Source organism: Anomaloglossus baeobatrachus, chromosome 3, assembly GCF_048569485.1.
Source record: "Anomaloglossus baeobatrachus isolate aAnoBae1 chromosome 3, aAnoBae1.hap1, whole genome shotgun sequence".
NCBI lineage: Eukaryota > Metazoa > Chordata > Amphibia > Anura > Aromobatidae > Anomaloglossus > Anomaloglossus baeobatrachus.
In genome coordinates, this window is record NC_134355.1 from 560,077,645 (window position 1) to 560,098,899 (window position 21,255).

General features: G+C 50.9%; 2 protein-coding genes across 3 annotated transcripts in view; one reads left to right on the forward strand and one right to left on the reverse strand.

Annotated features, from left to right (window-relative positions):
- Nucleotides 1-21,255, forward strand: part of PASK (PAS domain containing serine/threonine kinase) — a 358,840-nt gene that overhangs the window by 24,909 nt on the left and 312,676 nt on the right. The gene's annotated exons all lie outside the window — the stretch shown is intronic.
- PPP1R7 (protein phosphatase 1 regulatory subunit 7) overlaps nucleotides 11,142-21,255 on the reverse strand; it is an 83,538-nt gene continuing 73,424 nt past the window's right edge. For both annotated transcript variants that reach the window (XM_075338641.1, XM_075338642.1), the window contains one exon: nucleotides 11,142-11,651. In XM_075338641.1, coding sequence (XP_075194756.1) covers nucleotides 11,475-11,651 — 177 coding nt within the window. In that variant the 3' untranslated portion in view covers nucleotides 11,142-11,474. The remainder of the gene's footprint in view (nucleotides 11,652-21,255) is intronic.

A 21,255-nucleotide genomic window follows, 5' to 3' on the forward strand; every position in this document is an offset into this window, starting at 1 on the left:
GTCCAAGTGCCCTGCGCTCCATGGTGGAGATATACTGCTCCCCAGCCGGATAGACTAGCATCCTGGCGAGGATCACCCGGGACGGGGCCAGGAAGGAGCGTCCCTGAGACAGAGGGGCCGAAGCCACCACTGAAATGAGCCCCTGATCTGTGGCGAAGCCACCACCCCGTGGAAGGAGGAAGTCCGCTTGTTCCAACAGCGGAAAATATCCAGCGGCAGAGGACGCAGATGGAACTGGGCAAGGGAATCGCTTCCATTGACACCACCATCTGATCCAGCACCTGTATCAGGTGCCTGATGGAACGACGTCGACCGCCCGCGGAGGGACTGCTGTTTGACTAAGGGCAGCTTCACAAGTGCCGACAGAGTCTCGAATTGCGTCCCTGGGTACGTGAACTTCTGGGTCGAAGTCAGAGTGGACTTGGACAGAATGACAAGCCACCCGAATTGGTTAGAGTGGCGAGAGTGAGCGAGGAACTCCGCTAACAGTTTGCACTGGATGAAGCCCAGACTAGAAGGCCATCCAGGACAAAAGGATCACTGCCAACCCCTAGAGGTGCAGGACCGCAATCACAGCTGCCCCGACCTTGAGAATACTCGAGGGGTCGTGGCTAACCCCAAGGGAAGAGCCACAAATTGGACCACTCTGATTGCAAAACGTAGCCAACGCTGGTGTGAAACTGTGATTGGCACATGCAGATAGGCATCTCTGATGTCGATGGATGCTAGGGAATCTCCTTGGGTCATTGATTGATCGCAGAGACTCCATGCGAAAATGCCGCACCTGAACATGCTTGAGAAGCTTGAGATCCAGGTCGGAAGGCACCGCCCTCTTCGGGGACTAGGAATAGATTTAAGCAGAAATCTCAGAACCGTTCCCAGTCGGGAACCGGTACAATTACTCCATTGGCCTGCAAGAATGCCACAGCCTGTGAGAAGGCGGCGGCCTTGGAGCAGGGGGGAGTTGACAGAAAAAATCTGTTTGGCGGGCTGGATAGAATTCTATCCTGTAGCCGTGGGAGATGGTATCCCGCACCCACTGATCGGAGACGTGTTAAAACCATACGTCGCCAAAGTGGGAGAGCCTGCCACCGACCAAGGACGTTGCTGGCGTGGCCAGATAGCCAGGAGGAGGCTGACTTAGTGGCAGCATCTCCTGCGGTCTTCTGAGGACGCGGCTTCGTGCGCCATTTGGGTTTACGATCCTTGGCTGAGCTAGTGGACGAGGCCGAGGGCTTAGAGAACGATCAGATGGAGGAACGAAAAGAACGAAACCTCGACTGATTCCTGCCCTGGACAGGTTTCCTGGTTTAGGTTTGTGGCATGGAAGAACTCTTCCCGCCAAGAGCTTCCTTAATAATTTCATCCAGTTGTTCCCGAATAGTCTGGTCCCAGCAAAAGGGAGCCCAGCAAGGAACTTCTTTAGAAGCATCTGCCTTCCACTTCCGAAGCCACAGGAGCCTGCGGATAGGGAGGAAATTAGCCGAGGCCACCGCAGTGCGGTGAGAGTCTCCAGCATGGCAGACATGGCATAGGATGAAAAGACTGAAGTCTGGAAGTTAAGGCAACCATTTCGGGTATAGAGTCCCTGTGAGGGAATGCATCTCCTCTAGAGAAGCAGAGATGGCTTTGAAAGCCCGCACTGCTGCAAAAGCTGGGGAGAACGAGGCCCCTGCCGCCTCCATACAGATTTGGCCAAAAGGACAACCTGGCGGACAGAAAAACCTTAAGTGAGGAGCCATCAGCCACTGATACAACGGTCCGGGCTGAGAATCTAAATACCGGAGGGACCACCTTTGGTGAATGAGCCCACTCCTTGACCACCTCTGGTGGAAGGGGAAAACTGTCATCAGAACCACGCTTTGGGAAGCGTTTGTCAGAGCAGACCCTGGGCTTGGTCACAGTGGCCTGAAAACTGGAGTGGTTAAGGAACACACTCCTTGTTCTCTTAGGCAAGGTAAACTGGTGCCTTTTTGCCAGAGAGGGTTGCTCCTCTGATACTGGCGGATTGAGGTCCAGTACAGAATTAATGTACAGTGGGATCCTTAGAGAGGTGCAGTCAGCCACTGATACAACTATCCGGGCTGAAAGTCTAGACACCGGAGGGACCACCCTTGGTGAATGAGCCCACTCCTTTCCTTAACCACCTCTGGTGGAAGGGGGAAACAGCATCAGAACCACGCTTTGGGAGCGTCTGTCAGGACAGGCTCTGGGCTTGGTCACAGTGGGCTGAAAACTGGAGTGGTTAAGGAACACACTCCTTGTTCTCTTTAAGGTATACTGATGCCTTTCTGCCAGAGGGGGATGCTCCCCTGATACAGGCGGATTGAGGTCCAGTACAAATATAATGGACGCAATCAAATCATTAGCATCTGCATCACCTTCGGACAGATAAATGGTACATGAAGTAGCGTCCGAGCCCCTAGTAAAGACATCCTCCTCGTCCAGTGAGTCAGCTCGTGAATCAGAGCTGCGGGACGGGGAAGGACAGGGGACCCTGCATCTCCATTTTAGGAGGACGGGGTCTGAGACCAGATGAAGAGTCCTCTGTGAGCTTTGCTGAGCGAGCCATAGCAGCAGAAGCGCCCTGAGAAGGGGGCTAATGCATGCTCAGCACCACCGGGGCCGGAGCAGCTGGAGGGACCACTGATGAGCCTCCAGGCTGAGGGACCACTGTGGTTATGTGCTCGGTACAGACAGTACGAGTCTACATGCAGTGCATATTAAGAACAGCCTTGCAGCCTTGCTCTGATGTGAGACATGCTGCAGAAGTGGGGGCTCTGTCCAGAATGACCCCCAGCAGAGTATATAAACAGAGTATATAAGCAGCTGCACAACCGGAGGTTGTGGCTTGCCAGACCGTTTAACATACATTTCTGTGCCCTCCAGTCCCCCAGCCCCCCATTTATCACAATGTGTGCCTATGCAGACATTGAGAACGCTGAGAAAATGGCGACCGGAGCGAGGAGAGGGGGCGGGGCCTACTCTGAGAGCGGGCAAATGAGGTATACAGGGGAGGGAATCTTTCCTCAGTGAGGAGTGTCCGTTCCCTGTGCTGAACAGCCGCTGGGCGGAGCCGCACTGTCCCTCTGCATGCTGACATGCAGGGGCAGTGAAACCGAAACTAGGCCTCAGGCGAAGCCGGGGCCTAGATTTAAACATGCGGCCAGCGTGCAGGCACCATCGGCGCGGTTCTCCAGTGAAAACTGGAGAACCGGCCGGAAATGTTAACACAGTCATATAACACACTCTCCCCAATAAATAAAGTACAAGGGACCCCTGGAAAGACCACTTTCTGTGGTAAAAACGTCTCAGTACTTAGCTTGTGAGACGCAGGTGCCAGGTCCCTGGGGGGGGGGGGGGTGAGCGCTCCGTCCGGCAGGATCCTGAAAAAGGGCTGCGGATGGAGACCGGTCTCCTGCAAAGCAGTGAGAACCGTGATGGCTCCCACTTCAAGCCAGAGCCCCAGGGGATGGTGAAGGAGCGCGGCATGTGAAGGCTCCAGCCTTGTAAAATCAACCTTAACAGCACCGCCGACACAGTGGGGTGAGAAGGGACATGCCGGGAGTCCAGACTGGACCCGCTTTGCTTCCAAATCTTTGAAATCCAAAAAATCAAAAATCAAAAATCAGAGAATGCATGTGTGTGTGTGACCTCCTGAACACAAAGCATTGAAACTGGCTAGGACTGGCTACCAGGGGGTGTATATGCTAGGAGGGAGGAGCTACACGTAGGAGTGTAGTACTTTGTGTGTCCTCCGGAGGCAGAAGCTATACACCCATGGTCTGGGTCTCCCATAAGGAACGATGAAGAAATTCTCTTTCTTCATCGTTCCTTATGGGAGACCCAGACCATGGGACGTCTCAAAGCAGTCCATGGGTGGGAAATAAACAGAAACTGAGAAGTAGGCAAAACCTAACTTCACAAATGGGCGACAGCCGCCTGAAGGATGCGTCTGCCCAAGCTCGCATCTGCCGAAGCATGAGCATGCACTTGGTAGTGCTTCGAAAAGGTGTGCAGACTAGACCAAGTGGCAGCCTGACAGACCTGCTGAGCCGTAGCCTGGTGCCTTAAAGCCCAAGAGGCACCGACAGCTCTGGTCGAGTGCGCCTTAATCCCCGGCGGTGGAGGCACCGGAGAACATTGGTAGGCATCGGATATGGCCGACCTAATCCAACGAGCTAGGGTCGGTTTAGAAGCCGAGAGACCCTTGCGCTGACCCGTGGTTAGCACAAAAAGAGAGGTGCACCGCCTAAGAGCGGCGGTGCGTGACACATAGATCCGGAGCGCCCGCACCAAATCCAAGGTATGCAACGCTTTCTCAAAGCGATGCACAGGGGCCGGACAAAGGGAAGGCAATGAAATGTCCTGCTTAAGGTGGAAAGGAGACACCACCTTAGGGAGAAAGTCCGGAGTCGGACGGAGAACCACCTTGTCTTGGTGAAAAACCAAAAAGGGTGACTCCGAAGAGAGCGCAGCCAAATCAGAGACTCTCCTGAGAGAAATTATGGCCACCAAAAAGACCACTTTCTGTGAAAGTCGAAACAAAGAAACCTCCCTAAGAGGCTCAAAGGGGGGTTTCTGTAAGGCCGTGAGGACCAGATTAAGGTCCCAGGGATCCAAAGGCCGCCGGTAAGGAGGAATGATGTGAGATGCGCCCTGCATGAAGGTGCGCACCTGGGCCAGTCGGGCGATACGCCGATGGAAAAACACTGACAGAGCCGAGACCTGTCCCTTGAGGGAATTGAGGGATAGTCCTAGCTGCAGACCGGACTGTAGAAAGGACAGGATGGTCGGCAAAGAAAACGGCCAAGGAGCATGGCCGGAAGAGCGACACCAGGACAGGAAAATTCTCCAAGTCCTGTGTTAAATCCTGGCCGAGGAAGCCTTCCGAGCCTGAGTCATAGTGGAGATGACCTCGGAAGGAATGCCTGAAGGCGTCAGGATCCAGGACTCAAGAGCCACGCCGTCAATCTGAGAGCCGCAGAATTCTGGCGGAAAAATGGACCTTGAGAGAGAAGGTCTGGGCGGTCCGGGAGGTGCCACGGCACCTCTCCGGACAGACGGAGCAGGTCTGGGTACCAAGCTCGCCTGGGCCAGTCTGGAGCAATGAGTATGACCCGACGGCCCTCCATTCTGATCTTGCGCAGGACTCTGGGCAAGAGAGCTAGAGGGGGAAACACGTAGGCCAGACGGAACTGGGACCAATCCTGAACCAGCGCGTCCGCTGCCAAGGCCTGAGGATCGTGGGAGCGAGCCACGTAAACCGGGACCTTGTTGTTGTGCCGGGATGCCATTAGATCCACTTCCGGAGTGCCCCACTTGCGGCAGATTGACCGGAACACTGCCGGATGCAGGGCCCAGTCGCCGCTGTCCACGGTTTGACGGCTGAGATAATCTGCCTCCCAGTTTTCTACGCCTGGGATGTGGACTGCGGATATGGTGGACTTGGAGTCCTCCGTCCGCTGAAGGATGCGTTGAACCTCCAACATCGCCAGGCGGCTGCGAGTCCCGCCCTGGTGATTGATGTAGGCAACTGCTGTCGCGTTGTCCGACTGAACTCGAATGTGCTTGCCCGCCAACAGGTGGTGAAAGGCTACGAGAGCTAGGAGCACAGCTCTGATTTCCAGCACATTGATCGAGAGGGCTGATTCGGACGGGGTCCAAGTGCCCTGTGCTCGGTGGTGGAGAAATATTGCTCCCCAGCCGGAGAGACTGGCGTCCGTGGTGAGGATCACCCAGGACGGAGACAGGAAGGAGCGCCCCTGAGACAGAGAGGGGCCGAAGCCACCACTGAAGAGCTCCTGGTCTGTGGCGACAGAGCCACTAGCCTGTGCAAGGAAGAGGTCCGCTTGTCCCAAAAGCGGAGAATGTCCAGCTGCAGAGGACGCAGATGGAACTGGGCAAAGGGAACCGCTTCCATTGATGCCACCATCTGACCCAGCACCTGCATGAGGTGCCTGATGGACTGACGGCGGGGCTTCAATAGAGAACGCACCGCCAGATGAAGGGACTACTGTTTGACTAAGGGCAGCTTCACAAGTGCCGGCAGAGTCTCGAATTGCATCCCTAGGTATGTAAGTTTCTGGGTCGGGGTCAGAGTGGACTTAGGCAGATTAACAAGCCACCCGAATTGAACAAGCGTGGCGAGAGTGAGCGAGACACTCCGCTGACAGTCTGCACTGGATGAAGCCTTGACTAGACGGTCGTCCAGGTAAGGAATCACTGCCAACCCCTGGAGGTGCAGAACCCCAACCACTGCTGCCATGACCTTGGTGAATACACGAGGGGCCGTGGCTAACCCGAAGGGGAGAGCCACGAATTGGAAATGTTCCTCTCCGATTGCAAAACGTAGCCAACGCTGGTGTGAAACTGCAATTGGCACATGCAGATAGGCATCTCTGATGTCGATGGATGCTAGAAAATCTCCTTGGGTCATTGAGGCAATGACCGATCGCAGAGATTCCATGCGAAAGTGCCGCACCTGAACATGCTTGTTGAGAAGCTTGAGATCCAGGATGGGCCGGAAGGAACCGTCCTTCTTGGGGACTAGGAAGAGGTTTGAGTAGAAACCTCTAAACTGTTCCCGGCTGGGAACCGGAACAATTACTCCGTTGGCCTGCAAGGATGCCACGGCCTGAGAGAAGGCGGCGGCTTTGGAGCAGGGGGGAGTGGACAGAAAAAATCTGTTTGGCGGGCTGGAAGAAAATTCTATCCTGTAGCCGTGGGAGATTATATCCCGCACCCACTGATCGGAGACGTGTTGAAACCACACGTCGCCAAAGTGGGAGAGCCTGCCACCGACCAAGGACGTTGTTGGCGCAGCCAGATAGTCAAGAGGAGGCTGCCTTAGTGGCAGCGGCTCCTCCGTTCTTCTGAGGACGCGGCTTCGCGCGCCAGCTGGGTTTTCGATCCTTGGCCGAGTTAGTGGACGAAGCTGAGGGCTTAGAGGATGACCAGTTAGAGGAACGAAACCTCGACTGGTTCCTGCCCTGGACAGGTTTCCTGGTTTTAGTTTGTGGCAAGGAAGTACTCTTCCCGCCAGTAGCTTCCTTAATAATTTCATCCAGTTGTTCACCGAACAGCCGGGACCCAGCAAAGGGGAGCCCAGCAAGGTACTTCTTGGAAGAAGCGTCTGCTTTCCACTCTCGAAGCCACAAGATCCTGCAGATCGCGAGGGAATTAGCGGAAGCCACCGCCGTGCGGTGAGAAGCCTCCAGAATGGCAGACATGGCATAGGATGAAAAAGCCGAAGCCTGGGAAGTTAAGGCAACCATTTCGGGCATAGAGTCCCTGGCGAGGGAATGTATCTCCGCCAGAGAAGCAGAGACTGCCTTAAGAGCCCACACTGCTGCAAAAGACGGGGAGAACGAGGCCCCTGCCGCCTCATATACAGATTTGGCCAGAAGGTCAACCTGGCGGTCAGTGGGATCCTTAAGTGAGGTGCCATCGGCCACCGATACAACTGTCCGGGCTGAAATTCTAGACACCGGAGGATCTACCTTTGGTGAATGAGCCCACTCCTTGACCACTTCTGGTGGAAAGGGAAAACGGTCAACAGAACTACGCTTTGGGAAGCGTTTGTCAGGACAGGCCCTGGGCTTGGTCACAGTGGCCTGAAAACTGGAGTGGTTAAAAAACATACTCCTTGCTCTCTTAGGTGAGGTAAACTGGTGTTTTTCTACCAGAGAGGCTTGTTCCTCTGACACTGGTGGATTGAGGTCCAGTACGGAATTAATGGACGCAATCAAGTCACTAACATCCGCATCACCCTCAGATAGATCAATGGGGTACATAGAGGTAGCGTCCGAGCCCACAGTAAAGGCATCCTCCTCGCCCTGTAATTCAGCTCGTGAATCAGAGCCGTGGGACGAGGAAGGAGAAGAGTCCCTGCGTCTCCGTTTAGGAGGACGGGGTCCGGGAACAGATAAAAAATCCTCTGTGAGCTCTGCAGAGCGAGTCGGAGCAGCAGAGGCGCCCTGAGAAGGGGGCTGATGCATGGTCAGCAGAGTCCGGGACAGCTGTCCCATGGAGTCGGCAAAGGACTGGGAGATAGCTTTAGAAAACGATGCTACCCAAGCCGGGGGTTCAGCCACCGGGGCTGGAGCAGCCGGAGGGACCCCTGGGGAGGCTCCAGCCTGAGACACCACCATGTTAGAGCAGGCATCACAATGTGGATATGTGCTCGGTTCAGGCAGTATGAGCTGACATGCAGTGCATATAGAGTAAAGCCTTGCAGCCTTGCTCCTAGTGAGAGACATGCTGCTGAGGTGGAGGCTCTGCAGTAAAGAATACACTCTTTCAGAATGACCCCCAGAGAGTGTATAATAAAGTCCACAACCAGAGGTTGTGGCTTACCAGACCGCTTTTGTGTGCCCTCCGGATTCCACAGCTTGGACCCCCAGACAGATGCAGTAGCTGCAGCAGCCAGCGCCGATCAGTGTTTGAACGCTGATAAAATGGCGCCGGAGTGAGGAGGGGGGGGCGGGGTTTAGTCCAAGAGCGGGAACCGGAGGGCCAAGGAGAAATACAGGGGAGGGGAACATCTCCTCAGAGAGGAGTGTCCTCCCCTCTGCTGAACGGCCGGTGGGCGGCGCCGCACTGTTCCCCTGCATGACTGACATGCAGGGGCACTGAAAACGAAACTAGGCCGCATCTGAAGCCGGGGCCTAGATTTTCCCATGCGGCGGACGAGCAGGCACCCTCGGCGCGGTTCTCAGGAAAAAAACAGAGACCCGGCCGGAAATCACAGCAAAGTGAAACAACACACTCTCCCCACAATAAATGTACAAGGGACCCCTGAATAACGTCTCAATACTTAGCTTATGAGACGCAGGGCCAGGTCCCTGAGGGGTGAGCGCTCCATCAGGCAGGATCCTGAAAGGGCTGCGGATGGAGACCGGTCTCCTGCAAAGCAGTGAGAACCGTGATGGCTCCCACTTCAAGCCAGAGCCTCAGGGGATGGTGAAGGAGCGCGGCATGTGAAGGCTCCAGCCTTGTAAAATCAACCTTAACAGCACCGCCGACACAGTGGGGTGAGAAGGGACATGCCGGGAGTCCAGATTGGACCCGCTTTTCTTCCAAATCTTTGAAATCAAAAATCAGATGAGAATGCATATGTGTGTGTGTGACCTCCTGAACACAAAGCATTGAACTGGTTAGATTTGTCATCCAGGGGGTGTATATGCTCGGAGGGAGGAGCTACACTTTTAGTGTAGTACTTTGTGTGTCCTCCGGAGGCAGAAGCTATACACCCATGGTCTGGGTCTCCCATAAGGAACGATGAAGAAATTAAGGTTTTTGTTCCCATGTGTATTTACAAACGTTAATCTGGCTTTTTTATGTTTCTTTTGGAGTAATGGCTTCTTCCTGGCAGAGTGGCCTTTCAGCCCATATTGATACAGTATTCGTTTCACTGTTGATAATGACACATTCTTACCAGCTTCCGCCAGCATATTCCCAAGGTCTTTTGCTTTTGTTCTTGGATTGATATGCACATGTCTGACCAAAGCATGTTCATCTCTGGTACACAGAACCTGTCTCCTTCCTGAGCAGTATGATGGCTGGATATTCCCATCTTGTTTGTATATGCATATAATTGTTTGTACAAATGAACGAGGCACCTTTAGGTATCTGGAAATTGCACCCAAGGATGAACCAAACTTGTGCAAGTCCACAATTCTCTTCCTGAGATCTTGGCTGATTTCTTTTGACTTTCCCATGATGCTACTAACTTTTTTTACTGACTGTATGAATTGCAGGTTCACTAAACTATAATAAGTCTGAGCACACATTAAGTCCTAGCACACTGATATGGGCTTCCATGTGCTAGTCCTCCAGTAGACGTTCAGGAATACATATGTGGTATGTAACCAGTGCAAAAAGAAGCTCTGCAAATTTACCAGGATTTGCATAAAACTGCATTGTTTAAAAACAATTCCATAGATACATTTGTAATAGCAAAAGGCACATCATTTCTGATTATGAGTGAGACGATATGAAGAATGGTTCTCCTATCCTACCACTTAGAGAAATTCTGTACTTGAGAATATTTGTCTCCTTTGTGCTGCAGTAATATTTCACTGAAATTACAGTTACACTCTAGCTCTAATAATCTAGCTATGATATGCTTTCAAAGACATGAGGCATTACATATTAATTCCTTGCACTGCCAGAAGTCTCAAAAAGGAAATAAATATCCAAAGCAAGAATAGAAAATTGTACTTGCAGATCCTTCCTTAGTTAATTGACAGAATGGAAATTTTATAAGCTTTGCTTATACAATAAATAACCTTTATTGGAATACCCTTTTAATTTCTTTTATGGGGTTAGTAACTTTGCATTTATAAGAATGGAGAAGATAAAAGTTATTTGTACAACTGCTGTTTTCGACACAGGCAAGCAGATGGCAAGGAAATATGATGCTCCCCTCCAAAAGCTCTTCTTTAGTTTTAAAGGGAGCCTGTCACCAGGTTTTTGCTATGTAATCTGAGAGAAGCATGATGTCGGATCTGAGATCCTGATTTCAGCAATATGGCATTTGCTGGTCTGCATGCTGCCATTTTGAAATGATCACAGTTTTCACCGTTGCAGATCTAGCAGTGCCCAGAATGCTGAGCCCTGTATAACCCCACCTACAAAACTGATTTAGAAGTTTTCTGTCAAAGTACAGTATACATAGAAAGCTGCCAATCAGTGGTGGGGCTGGGTTATACAGAGGTTGACTAGGAGGCACCAGACACCTAGTCCAATAGTGATAATCCCCTCCTGATAGATAACGGATTTTATTGAAGTGACTATACATAGACTAGTAAGTGACACATTGCTGGATTTGGGTTTTCAGATTACATAGCAAAAACCTGCTGATTGTTTCTCTAACTTTTTTTCTTTTGGGGAGTGTTGCATTATACAAATGTAAGGGTGCACGCTGAAAGGAAAAAAAAAAAAAAAAAGACAGTGCCAGAAGCTGCAGATGTAAAACCAACTTTTGTAAACAAAACTATAACAAAAACAATCCAAGATGATGCAAATAAGAGGAATATCACTGGATACATTAGTGCTGTGACATGACGGGTGATGGAATGTCTACAACTGGGCCGGAAGCAACATGAAAGCATGAAATTACATGTAATGGCCATATGTTAAGGTTAAAAAAAAATCTTTATTAACTAGAGGACTATTGTCCAGAAATAAATACTGTATTGGACACCACCAGTGGGTGGGGCTATTTCAATTCATTCTCTAGAGCAGGGTCTAGGGTCGATAGTCCAGTGATAAGGAGTCTATGGAATGAGCAGTTAACATTCAGTTTGATATGAGAAAGTCATGCAGTGCGGGGAACTTAAGTGTGACGACAGCGCTCAGATGACAGTGTGATGGGATATTACACAAACGATTTCTATCTTAAGAAAGAGGTTGCAGTTGTACTGTGCTGCTACAGTAAAAGGGAGAACGGCAGCGCGCCATCCACCAACTCAGAATCTGACAAACGTTGCGTCAATCTGGCGGACAGAAGGCAGAGCCAGCATGATCTTGCGCCTGTATTGGTTATCTTTCTGTACAGGGTTCCTTTCCAGATACACTGTCTGCAAACTTTTGGCCCCGCTCAGCTCTTCCAAGTCAGCCCAGTTCTCCACTAAGTTGTCGTTCATCTGTGATAAACAAAATACATATATGAAGTTTCCAAGATGGGCAAAACTAAAGTACATTAAACAGTTACAGTTTGAGGAAAACATACAAATGTTTTCCCTCCAGGACGACCTTGAGGTTTCCCCAACATTTGCAAAAATGTCATCATCAAATTATGGCGCTTGTGAACTTTTTAATTAAACTCATTTGTAAAAATTTAAGCTATAAACCCAAAATAGACATTAAAAGTATAAAAATAGAAAAAAAAAAGTTTCTAAAAAGTGAACAATCCCTTTAAGGAGTGCTGGGCAAAACCTTTTTAGAAAAAATGTGTGTCACTGTTGCTCCGAAACAGATGTGCCTTTAAAAACCACAGAGTAAAGTCAAACAAGGAACTTTCATTTCCAGGTGATATTTTCATTATATCATTGAGGTCTTTTGCTGGCATCAAGAATAAAAAACAATGATCTTGTATAGTTTATTCAAACCAGGCTCTCGTGAATATCTAAGTTTGTACCTAAAAACCATATTATTCTCATCTATCACCGCACTCTGGTCTTTACCGAGCTGCAGTGAAGGCAATTCTGTTCAACCAAGTAAGGCTATGTTCACATTCCTGTATTTTTTGCATCAGTCACCTGCGTTGCTTGACGGCGGCCAGCTATTGTGAACGATGAGCTGATCTCCCGGCGACCGGCTTTTATGAGAGTGATCATTCACAATAGCCGTCCGCTGGGCGATCAGCTGATCGTTCACAGAAGCCGGCCGATAGGAGATCAGCTGATCGTTCGGCCGCCGAGAGACATTGATTTGAATGATTAAACACAAGAGCTGAGCATGCGCAGTGAAAACAAAAGGATTCCGCTGCTCAAAAAACTTTATATGTTGCAATCCTGCCACCCAACAGTCAGTCGTTCCACGACTGATCAGTCAAGCGGCGAATGCAAGGCAAGGACATCAGTTGCAATCCGCCGCTCATACAAGTCTATGGAACAACGGAATCCGCTAAACGGATTGCGTTGTTTATCAGAGCGGCGAATTGTGACTGATCATAAACAACGGAAATGTGAATATTGCCTTCAGTGTTTAGACTATCACTGGCCTTAGTGGCGGACAACAGATCTACTGAGACCACGAATACCCGACAAGAGGGTGGATCAGGGCTGTTAACACTATAGCACGTTATCAAACGACCTGTGAAGTTCCACTTACGGCGGATTTATCAGACTAGTACGGATAACATGACATTCCTTCTATTTAGCCAATTTTTTTTTACTTTCTTCATAGCGAAAGCAGAGATGGTTTTATACATTATGGCTCTAATTCATTCAAGCAATTTAGCGAGAATTCTGGTGTAAACTGCCCTAAAAGCAAACAAAAAAAACCCCATATATTTGCACAACTCGTAGTTTTGCATAAATGTTGCGACTTTTGTAGTTTTCATGCCAGTTTCCCAATGCTACGCTAAAATGGTGGCAGGACACCACAGCTCATGCAATTCATGAAAAGCTGTGGCATTCTCTACACCAGAAATCTTAGGATTTCTTCCATGGCGCATGGAGGAGCACATCACTCGCTCCTGCTTCATTAAAGGGAACCTGTGAGGTAATTTATGTGTTCTAACCTACAAACTAGTGTGATGTGTGGCCTAGTAACCCCTTCCTACCCATCCCTGTGTTGTAATTGTGTGTAATGTGAATGTATAAAAATGTTTTATTACTTATGTGTTCTGTATGTAAATGGCAGGGGCTCTAGCCCCATGGGTGTTTGCATGTTTTCCAGGGGGCGTGATACTATGGATTTATTTGAGCAATGTCACCGTCAGCTCCTGGAGATCCCGCGCGTATGCACTTACCATTCCCGCAGCCTGTGCTTGCTTCCAGTCTTCAGACGCGCACTGCGCATGACCGGAACCTCAGGAGTCTTCTGAGCATGTGCAGAGCGTGTCTGAAGACGAGAAGCAAGCACTTAGATAACAAGGCTGAGGGAATGGTAAGTGCACACGCGCAGTATCTCAAGGAGTGACAGGACGTCGCGCAAGTAAATCCATGGTATCACGCCCACAAGGGTATGATATCACGGAAAAGATGCAAACGCCCACAGGGCGAGGCGACGCCCATGGAGCTAGAGCCCCTGCTCATTTACATACAGAACACAAGTAATAAAACATATTTGTATACATTCACATTACACCCTATTACAAACACAGGGATGGGTAGGTCACACATCACACTGCTACTAGGTTAGAACACAAATTACATGACAGGTTCCCTTTAAGAGGACTGATCATTGAGAGCACTAACAAATATACAGCCCCATTTAGTGTAAATTCAATCACTTAGTACAATGGGCTCATATTGTCAACATTAGTAAAGTCTAGTAATTGGCTGTAGAGGTCACTGTTGGAGCCTGTAAACTATCACCAGAAACAACAGCATGGAAGGTGAGCAATATGGATTTTATTTATTTTTAGCTAGCTGAAGCCTATGGGTTAAACGGAATCTGTCAGTATGATTAACGATGCTAAGCTGTGTATATGAGCAGGCAGGTCTCATAGGAGGCTGAATAAAATAACACCTTAATATCTTTGATCTGATGTCTTATTCCAGAGAAATCAAGGTTTTTCTTATATGTAAGAAGGGAATTTTGTTACTTACCGTAAATTCCTTTTCTTCTAGCTCTTATTGGGAGACCCAGACGATTGGGGTATAGCTACTGCCCTCCGGAGGCCACACAAAGCACTACACTAAAAAGTGCAAGGCCCCTCCCCTTCTGGCTATACCCCCCCGTGGTATCACGGGTACTCCAGTTTTAGTGCCAAAGCAAGAAGGAGGAAGCCAATAACTGGTTTAAACAAATTAACTCCGAGAAACATCGGAGAACTGAAAAACCGTTCAACATGAACAACATGTGTACCCGCAAACAACAAAAAAATCCCGAAGGACAACAGGGCGGGTGCTGGGTCTCCCAATAAGAGCTAGAAGAAAAGGAATTTACGGTAAGTAACAAAATTCCCTTCTTCTTCAGCGCTCTATTGGGAGACCCAGACGATTGGGACGTCCAAAAGCTGTCCCTGGGTGGGTAAAGAAATACCTCATGTTAGAGCTGCAAAAACAGCCCTCCCCTACGGGGATGTCACTGCCGCCTGCAGGACTCTTCTACCTAAGCTGGCATCCGCCGAAGCATAGGTATGCACCTGATAATGCTTGGTGAAAGTGTGCAGACTGGACCAGGTTGCTGCCTGGCACACCTGTTGAGCCGAAGCCTGGTGTCGTAATGCCCAGGACGCACCCACGGCTCTGGTTGAGTGGGCTTTTAGCCCTGAAGGAACCGGAAGCCCCGCAGAGCGGTAGGCCTCTAGAATTGGTTCTTTGATCCATCGAGCCAGGGTGGCTTTAGAAGCCTGCAATCCCTTGCGCGGACCAGCGACAAGGACAAAAAGTGCATCGGAACGGCGTATGGGCGCCGTTCGGGAAATGTAGATTCTGAGTGCTCTCACCAGATCTAGCAAACGTAAGTCCTTTTCATACCGGTGAACCGGATGAGGGTAAAAGGAAGGCAAGGATATATCCTGATTAAGATGAAACGAGGATACGACCTTAGGGAGAAACTCCGGAATGGGGCGCAGCACTACCTTGTCCTGGTGGAACACCAGGAAAGGAGCCTTGGATGACAAAGCTGCCAGCTCAGACACTCGCCGAAGCGATGTGATCGCGACAAGAAACGCCACTTTCTGTGACATGCGAGAAAAGGAAACGTCCTTTAGAGGCTCGAAGGGCGGCTTTTGCAGAGCAACAAGTACTCTGTTCAGATCCCATGGATCTAACGGCCGCTTGTACGGGGGCACAATATGACAGACCCCCTGTAGGAACGTGCGCACCTTAGGAAGACGTGCTAGACGCTTCTGAAAAAACACAGACAGTGCCGAGACTTGCCCTTTAAGGGAACTGAGCGACAAGCCCTTTTCCAACCCCGATTGCAGGAAGGAAAGAAAGGTGGGCAATGCAAATGGCCAAGGGGATACTCTCTGTGCAGAGCACCAAGATAAGAAAATCTTCCACGTCCTGTGGTAGATCTTAGCAGACGTTGACTTCCTAGCTTGTCTCATTGTGGCTACGACTCCTTGAGATAATCCTGCAGACGCTAGGATCCAGGACTCAATGGCCACACAGTCAGGTTCAGGGCCGCAGAATTCTGATGGAAAAACGGCCCTTGGGACAGTAAGTCTGGTCGGTCTGGCAGTGACCACGGTCGACCGACCGTGAGATGCCACAGATCCGGATACCACGATCTCCTCGGCCAGTCTGGGGCGACGAGTATGACGCGGCTGCAATCGGATCTGATCTTGCGTAACACTCTGGGCAAGAGTGCCAGAGGTGGAAAGACGTATGGGAGCCGGAACTGCGACCAATCTTGAACCAATGCGTCTGCCGCCAGAGCTCTTTGATCGCGCGACCTCGCCATGAATGCCGGGACCTTGTTGTTGTGCCGGGACGCCATTAGGTCGACGTCCGGCACTCCCCATCGGCGACAGATTTCCTGAAACACGTCCGGGTGAAGGGACCATTCCCCTGCGTCCATGCCCTGGCGACTGAGGAAGTCTGCTTCCCAGTTTTCTACGCCGGGGATGTGAACTGCGGATATGGTGGAGGCCGTGGCTTCCACCCACATCAGAATCCGCCGGACTTCCTGGAAGGCTTGCCGACTGCGTGTCCCCCCTTGGTGGTTGATGTATGCCACCGCTGTGGAGTTGTCCGACTGAATTCGGATCTGTCTTCCTTCCAGCCACTGCTGGAAGGCTAGTAGGGCAAGATACACTGCTCTGATTTCCAGAACATTGATCTGAAGGGTGGACTCCTGCGGAGTCCACGTCCCCTGAGCCCTGTGGTGGAGAAACACTGCTCCCCACCCTGACAGACTCGCATCTGTCGTGACCACTGCCCAGGATGGGGGCAGGAAGGATCTTCCCTGAGACAATGAGGTGGGAAGGAGCCACCATTGTAGAGAGTCCTTGGCCGTCTGGGAAAGAGAGACTTTCCTGTCCAGGGACGTTGACTTCCCGTCCCATTGGCGGAGAATGTCCCATTGAAGTGGGCGCAGATGAAACTGCGCAAAGGGAACTGCTTCCATGGCTGCCACCATCTTCCCGAGGAAGTGCATGAGGCGCCGTAAGGGGTGCGACTGGCCCTGAAGGAGGGATTGCACCCCTGTCTGTAGTGACCGCTGCTTGTTCAGCGGAAGCTTCACTCTCGCTGCTCGAGTATGGAACTCCATGCCAAGATACGTTAGTGACTGTGTCGGAGACAGATTCGACTTTGGAAAGTTGATGATCCATCCGAACGTCTGTAGAGTCTCCAGTGTAGCATGTAGACTGAGTTGGCATGCCTCTTGAGAGGGTGCCTTGACAAGTAGATCGTCTAGGTAAGGGATCACCGAGTGTCCCTGAGAGTGCAAGACCGCTACCACTGCCGCCATGACCTTGGTGAAAACCCGTGGGGCTGTCGCCAGACCGAATGGCAGAGCTACGAACTGAAGATGTTCGTTTCCTATCACAAAACGTAGAAAACGTTGATGTTCTGTAGCAATTGGCACGTGGAGATAAGCATCTTTGATGTCTATTGAGGCAAGGAAGTCTCCTTGAGACATTGAGGCCACGACAGAGCGGAGGGTTTCCATCCGGAACCGCCTGGCGTGCACATGTTTGTTGAGCAGCTTTAGATCCAGAACAGGACGGAACGAGCCGTCCTTTTTTGGAACCACAAAGAGATTGGAGTAAAACCCTCGCCCTTGTTCCTGAAGCGGTACAGGAACCACTACTCCTTCCGCTCTTAGGGAGTCCACCGCCTGCAGCAGGGCATCTGCTCGGTCTGGATGTGGGGAGGTTCTGAAGAACCGAGCTGGAGGACGAGAACTGAACTCGATTCTGTACCCGCGAGACAAAATGTCTGTCACCCACCGGTCTTTGACCTGTGACATCCAAATGACGGAAAAGCGGGAGAGCCTGCCCCCGACCGGAGATGCGGAGGGGGGGAGCTGGAAGTCATGAGGTAGCCGCTTTGGAAGCGGTTCCTCCATTTGCTTTCTTGGGGCGCGCGTGAGCCCGCCAAGAATCTGAGCTTCTTTGCGTCCTCTGAGTCCCTTTGGACGAGGAGAATTGTGTCTTGCCCGAACCTCGAAAGGACTGAAACTTCTGCTGCCATCTTTTCTGCTGAGGTTTGCTTGATCTGGGCTGGGGCAAAGAAGAGTCTTTACCCTTGGACTGTTTAATGATGTCAGCCAATGGTTCGCCAAACAGTCTATCTCTAGATAAAGGCAGGCTGGTTAAACATTTTTTGGAACCAGCATCTGCTTTCCAGTCCTTTAACCACAAGGCTCTGCGCAAAACTACCGAATTGGCGGACGCCATTGAGGTGCGGCTGGTAGATTCTAGGACCGCATTGATAGCGTAAGACGCAAACGCGGACATCTGCGAGGTAAGGGACGCCACTTGCGGCACCGCTGGATGTAAGATAGCCTCCACTTTTGCTAAACCAGCTGAAATAGCTTGGAGTGCCCATACGGCTGCGAATGCTGGAGCAAACGACGCGCCGATAGCTTCATAGACAGATTTTAACCAGAGGTCCATCTGTCTGTCATTGGCATCCTTAAGTGAAGCGCCATCCTCCACTGCAACTATGGATCTAGCTGCAAGTTTGGAAATCGGGGGGTCAACTTTTGGACACTGGGTCCAGCGCTTGACCACATCAGGGGGGAAAGGAAAACGTGTATCCTTAGAACGTTTAGAGAAACGCCTTTCTGGATGAGCGTCGTGTTTCTGGATTGACTCTCTGAAGTCAGAGTGATCCAAGAAAGCACTTAATTTACGCTTGGGATAGAGAAAACGAAACTTCTCCTGCTCTGCAGCTGCCTCCTCTGCTGAAGGGGCTGGGGGAGAAATATCTAACAGTCTATTGATGGCTGAGATAAGATCGTTTACCATGGCGTCCCCATCCGGGGTATCCAGATTGAGAGGGGTTCCAGGATAAGACTCCTGATCACTCTCATCAGACGCATCACAGGGAGACTGATTGCGCTGAGACCCTGAGCAGTGTGATGACGTTGAGGGTCTTTCCCAGCGAGCTCGCTTAGGGCGGCTGGGGCTATCATCTGAGTCATAATACTCAGCCTGTGAGGCCGGGGACCCCCTTGCAGTCTGGATTAAATCCAACTGAGGGGGATTAGAGGACAGAGACCTCGCCGTGTCCATAGACTGAGCCCCAGGCATGGATTGCAAAGTTTCAAGGATTTTTGCCATAGTCACCGACATATTATCAGCAAAAACTGCAAAGTCTGTCCCTGACACCGGGGCAGGACTTACAGGCGTCTCAGCCTGGGTCACTATCTCTCCTGACTCCGGCTGGCGAAGCAGCACCGGATCTGAGCATTGCACACAATGGGGGTCCTTGGAGCCTGCTGGTAGAGCAGCCCCACATGCAGCACACGCAGTGTACACAGCCCTAGCCTTGGCAGCCTTGCGTTTTGTGGATGACATGTTGCTGCCTCCTCAGAGCGATCTGGGTATACAGCCAGGAAGCGACCTCACAGTGCAAGCAATAAGGAAATATATATATGTCCAGTGACACAGTACACTAATACACACTGAGGCACTAGAGGGGCCAGCTGAAAAGCCGCTTACCGCCCGCTTAAGAGCGGGTGTGTGGTCTCCCAAAGCCCCCTAGTCCAGGTCTCCCAGAGCCTTGCGTCCTTCCTCCAGCCAGACATGCATGTAATGGCTGCCGGCGTCCTGAGAGAGGAGGGGGGGCGGGCCCTGGGCGTTCCTGGCTAAGAGCGGGAAGCCTGCTTCCCTCTGTGCCTAGTGAGAGGGCTGGAGCATGTAAATCAGGCTCCAGCCCTCGTCGCTGCCGTGAAACAGCGTCTCTCCCCTACCCTGATTGACAGGGTGGGGGCGGGAACGAATCGGAGCTGCCGGCGTCCTAGGCCGCAAAAGCCGGGGACTAGATTTATAAACGCCACCGCCGTAAAAGCGCGGTCGGCGTGTCCCCGGCGAACTAAAAGTCACAGCAGCGCCGCCGGTCCAGCGGGGGTCGGCGCTGCGTTCCCACAACACAGAAAAAAGTCCCCCAGTTAAACTGTAGGAACACTAGCTCTAGCGTTACGGTCCCCGGCGCACTACAACACCCAGCCAGCCCGGAGTGTGTCTGTGCCTGCCGGGGACACAGAGTACCTGTATGATGCAGGGCCATGTCCCTGATGGTACTCCTGCTCGGCATCCACCAGGTGCTATGGGTCTGTGGATGGAGCCCGGCGTCAGAGCTTTGAGGCCGGCAGGATCCCACTTCCACAGAGCCCTACAAGGGGATGTGGAAGGAAAACAGCATGTGGGGCTCCAGCCTCTGTACCAGCAATAGGTACCTCAACCTTACAACACCATCAACGGGTGAGAAGGGAGCATGCTGGGAACCCTATATGGGCCCTCTTTTCTTCCATCCGAAATAGTCAGCAGCTACTGCTGACTAAAATCTGTGGAGCTATGCGTGGATGTCTGACCTCCTTCGCACAAAGCTTGAAAACTGGAGTACCCGTGATACCACGGGGGGGGTATAGCCAGAAGGGGAGGGGCCTTGCACTTTTTAGTGTAGTGCTTTGTGTGGCCTCCGGAGGGCAGTAGCTATACCCCAATCGTCTGGGTCTCCCAATAGAGCGCTGAAGAAATTAACTGTTCCAGCCTATGTCCCAGAGAGATAGGAGACTAATGGAGTACAAACTTATGATGACCTTTGACACATTCAGAGCAGGAATGAATGTGTCTCATGGATTCATGTCCTTTTACATCAATTAAGAGATGTGTTCCTCAGATCATCCGGGGCTCTGGACCAGACCTCAGAGGACAATAAAACTTTCACACTGAACTGCAGCAATATTTATGGCTACAACAGTTTGTCCCCTTGCCATAGTGATAGTTCTGCTTCACATAACTTGTCTTATTTACTGCCCCATTCTATGTCCTGTTGTGTATAAATATGCGACTCTTCAGATTTTGTGTTATTTAAGCCTGAAGAAGAGACCTGAGCAGTCTCGAAAGCTTGCCATTAGCCATTAAAAAGTATCAACCACTGAGGACTTCAGTTCTTTTAAACAATTTTTTAGTCTATGGGCCGGACACTGATCTCACTGAGAATATGCCTCCAGAGCTTATTTTTAACAAAAAGGAGACATTACCAGTGTGATACATGTAACTAACACAGAACAGTAGGACTGAACTTTGTCTTATTACAAGCATATTTGTTGCAGCTCTCACAGCTCTGCTGTATTGCAACAACATTACAACCCTGTCTGCCTGCGAGATGGAGGCTGAAGCTGAGAGGAACCTGCAGACGTGTCAGTTATAATCACACACAGCTCTGCAGTGAGAGCAGGAGAGCAGAGAGCGCCCGTCACATTTCACACTATTAATAATAATCTCAGGAGGCAGATTCCCAGGGTTATCAGTGTCCGGCCCACAGCCCGAAAAAAAGCTCCTTTACATATAAGGAAAAAAAAGGATTTCTCTGGAATAAGACGTCAGATCACAGAGATTAAGGTGTCATAGTCAGCTGCCTATGACCTGCATGCCCATTCAGACAGCTG